This window comes from Atta cephalotes (assembly GCF_000143395.1).
Source record: "Atta cephalotes unplaced genomic scaffold scaffold01696, whole genome shotgun sequence".
Taxonomy (NCBI): Eukaryota; Metazoa; Arthropoda; class Insecta; order Hymenoptera; family Formicidae; genus Atta; species Atta cephalotes.
This window is the reverse complement of record NW_012131760.1, coordinates 1-2,699: the sequence shown is the minus strand read 5'-3', so window position 1 is coordinate 2,699 and position 2,699 is coordinate 1. Positions and strand designations below refer to the sequence as shown.

General features: G+C 32.3%; 1 protein-coding gene across 1 annotated transcript; it reads right to left on the bottom strand.

Annotated features, from left to right (window-relative positions):
- Window positions 1–254: 254 nt before the first annotated feature.
- On the bottom strand, window positions 255–2,513 carry LOC105625461 (beta-3 adrenergic receptor-like; the record flags this gene model as incomplete). Its single annotated transcript, XM_012206788.1, has 3 exons — window positions 255–591; window positions 1,912–2,024; window positions 2,376–2,513. Coding segments are annotated over 3 exons (588 nt in total), but the record flags the coding sequence as incomplete, so codon positions are not given.
- Window positions 2,514–2,699: the final 186 nt, after the last annotated feature.

Below are 2,699 nucleotides of genomic sequence, written 5' to 3'. Positions count from 1 at the left end.
TAACAACAACAANAATAAACTTAACTACTCTCTCTCTCTCTCTCTCTCTCTCTCTCTCTCTCTCTCTCTCCCCTCTCCCCCCCTCCTCTCTCTTTCTTTCTCTCTCTCATTAGATTCTATCAAATTACATAGTAAAATAAGTAGCAAATAAAAGCAAATTACATGAGAAAAATACTAGAAAACAATACACGGGTTATATATCGAAGATATAATAATATTATCGTATATTTATAATAAAAACTAAAATTTCTCACCGTGATTTTATGACGTGATCGGATATTCTCTCTCTCATTGGTTTTTTCCAGATTTCTATGTCTGCTTGCTATGACACATGAAATTCTGCCGTATACATACAGCATTACTAACATAGGCAGGAAGAAACTGCCCATCGCCGAGAATATTACATAGGAGGAATCCATATTGTAGGAGCACTTTTTAATGTCCCGATTCGTCGCACGTGGGAAACAACCCAGTAAAGGAGGACTCGTTATTGCGCCAGCCATAATCCATACCGCGACGATCATCAACCCAGCCAGACGTTTGCTTCTACGTCGACGGCTATATATCAGCGGCTGAGTTACGGCTAAATATCTTGAACAAGAAACCGATAATGATGCGATAAACTCCGTAAATTTTAGGTATTTCTATGTGCTAAATCTCCGCAAAGTACATATGCTAAATGCTTTGCATACAGAGTAATAAAAAGACAATAGTATAGTAAACACATTGTTGCAAAATTTTCGAAAAATTTTTATCTTAAAATAAATTGTATTGAGTAAGCATGTAACAAAATTGTATTCCTGAATCGTAACTTATCCTCAGGTTGTGCAATTTGTATATAAATCAATGGAATCAAAATCTTTTCACCGCACACAGAATACAATGCAAAAAAAATAATTTGATTTATTAACGTAGAAAAAAGTTTAACTTGTACATATATATATTACAAATACGGTTGCCATTTTCCGAAAAGTTTTTCGCCGGAGATCGATGGTTCTCCTGCCTGAGATCGCTCACTTCAAGCTATTCAAATTGTTATTAATGTTCTTTCTTATAGTTCTCTCTTTAAAAAAAAGTCGTTACATTTAATCCTTCTGCTGAAAATTTCTTTTCAAAACCGAAGAAAAATTGAAACGAGCATTTAAAAAAATTAAGATCATCAAAATTAAAAACGATAGCTGGAGTTTTTTTTCATCTATCGGAAAATAAGAGATTTAAAGAAACAGAAATTTTCTGAAATTTGAAAAAGTGGCAACCGTGAATACAAACTGCACTAAAAATTAAGAATTGCTTATAGTCAGTTCTTTTGCTTTTAAAATTAATTTAAAATTCTGTTAAATTATAAATCTTTATTTTAAGTAATATATTGTTTTTTAATATATAATATAAATTAAAATGATAATTATCTCTATATGTAATACCTATATATAATAATATATACACAATAAAACAGAAATGTTTATATTTTTTGTATCATGCATGCATAACTACAGAAAATAAAGCGTGATATTTTGGCCTTTCTACATAAGATGGGAAATCCAGAAGAAGGCGATAAAGAAAGAAGCTACAAAGAAAAAAAGATGTATAAGATACAAGGAAGAATCGCTCTCATTGACAATAAGCAGCAATGTCGATTCGTTTAATAAACAACATAAATCAACAATAATACAAAATACTTTTTATGTAAATGAACTTTCTAATTAAAAATCTATCCGCTGTTGCCGCTGATTTTTCATACCGCTGATCAAGAAACCTCCATAAAGACATTAGAGAATTTACGTTGTATAAAATCTCTTTTTTAATAATCGAATAACCTATCATTCTACAAAAGATTGAACGGTTGACAGGATGGCTTTCCGGTAATTACGTTACTACGTGACGAGATTTAGAAATTCGTATGATCGGGTTTACCTGTCTATAGAAATGGCGCATAACGAGAGAATGCTGGCTGTGCAGAGTAGAATATCAAGGGAAACCCAGAAATCGCACAGTATTTCGCCTAACTCCCAAGTCCCTCCTGTAAGCTTCAATGAATATCCCATTTGATAAGATGTATGAAAATGCAATTTGTACGAAGTAAGAAAGAACATCTCTTTCTTTATAACAATAATACTGTTGACTGGAGGGAGTTATAGTTTACTATACGTGCCCGTTTGTAGAATTATTAAATGCCAGCAATAATTAAATGTCGCTCTGAGTGTCGTTATTTTCCAACAATTTATTTTTCTTTGTGAATAATGCATACTAATTGCGATAATGAAATAGGATTCATATTGTAACATGACACGAAAGTTCAGAACTTATTATCGAAGATAAATGAATGAACATTTCACGCTCGTTTATTGCATTTTATTTCCTGACAAATACACGCATACCTGTAACAGGACAGCCGGTGGCATAACCGCTAGACCGACTAGCAAATCCGCAGCAGCCAAGCTAGACACAAAACAATTAGTCACAGATCGTAATCTCCTTGTGGTAATTACAGCCGCAATCACTAGAGTATTGCCAACCTGTAATAATAATTCGAGAAAGAGATCATGATTATTAAAAAGATGTATAATTTTAGACGAGCTGCACATTAAAATTACTCTTATTACAAAATTATTATTTGTATATATATATATATATATATATATATATATATATGTGTGTGTGTGTGTGTGTGTGTGTGTGTGTAGTAGTGTGTGTGTGTGTGT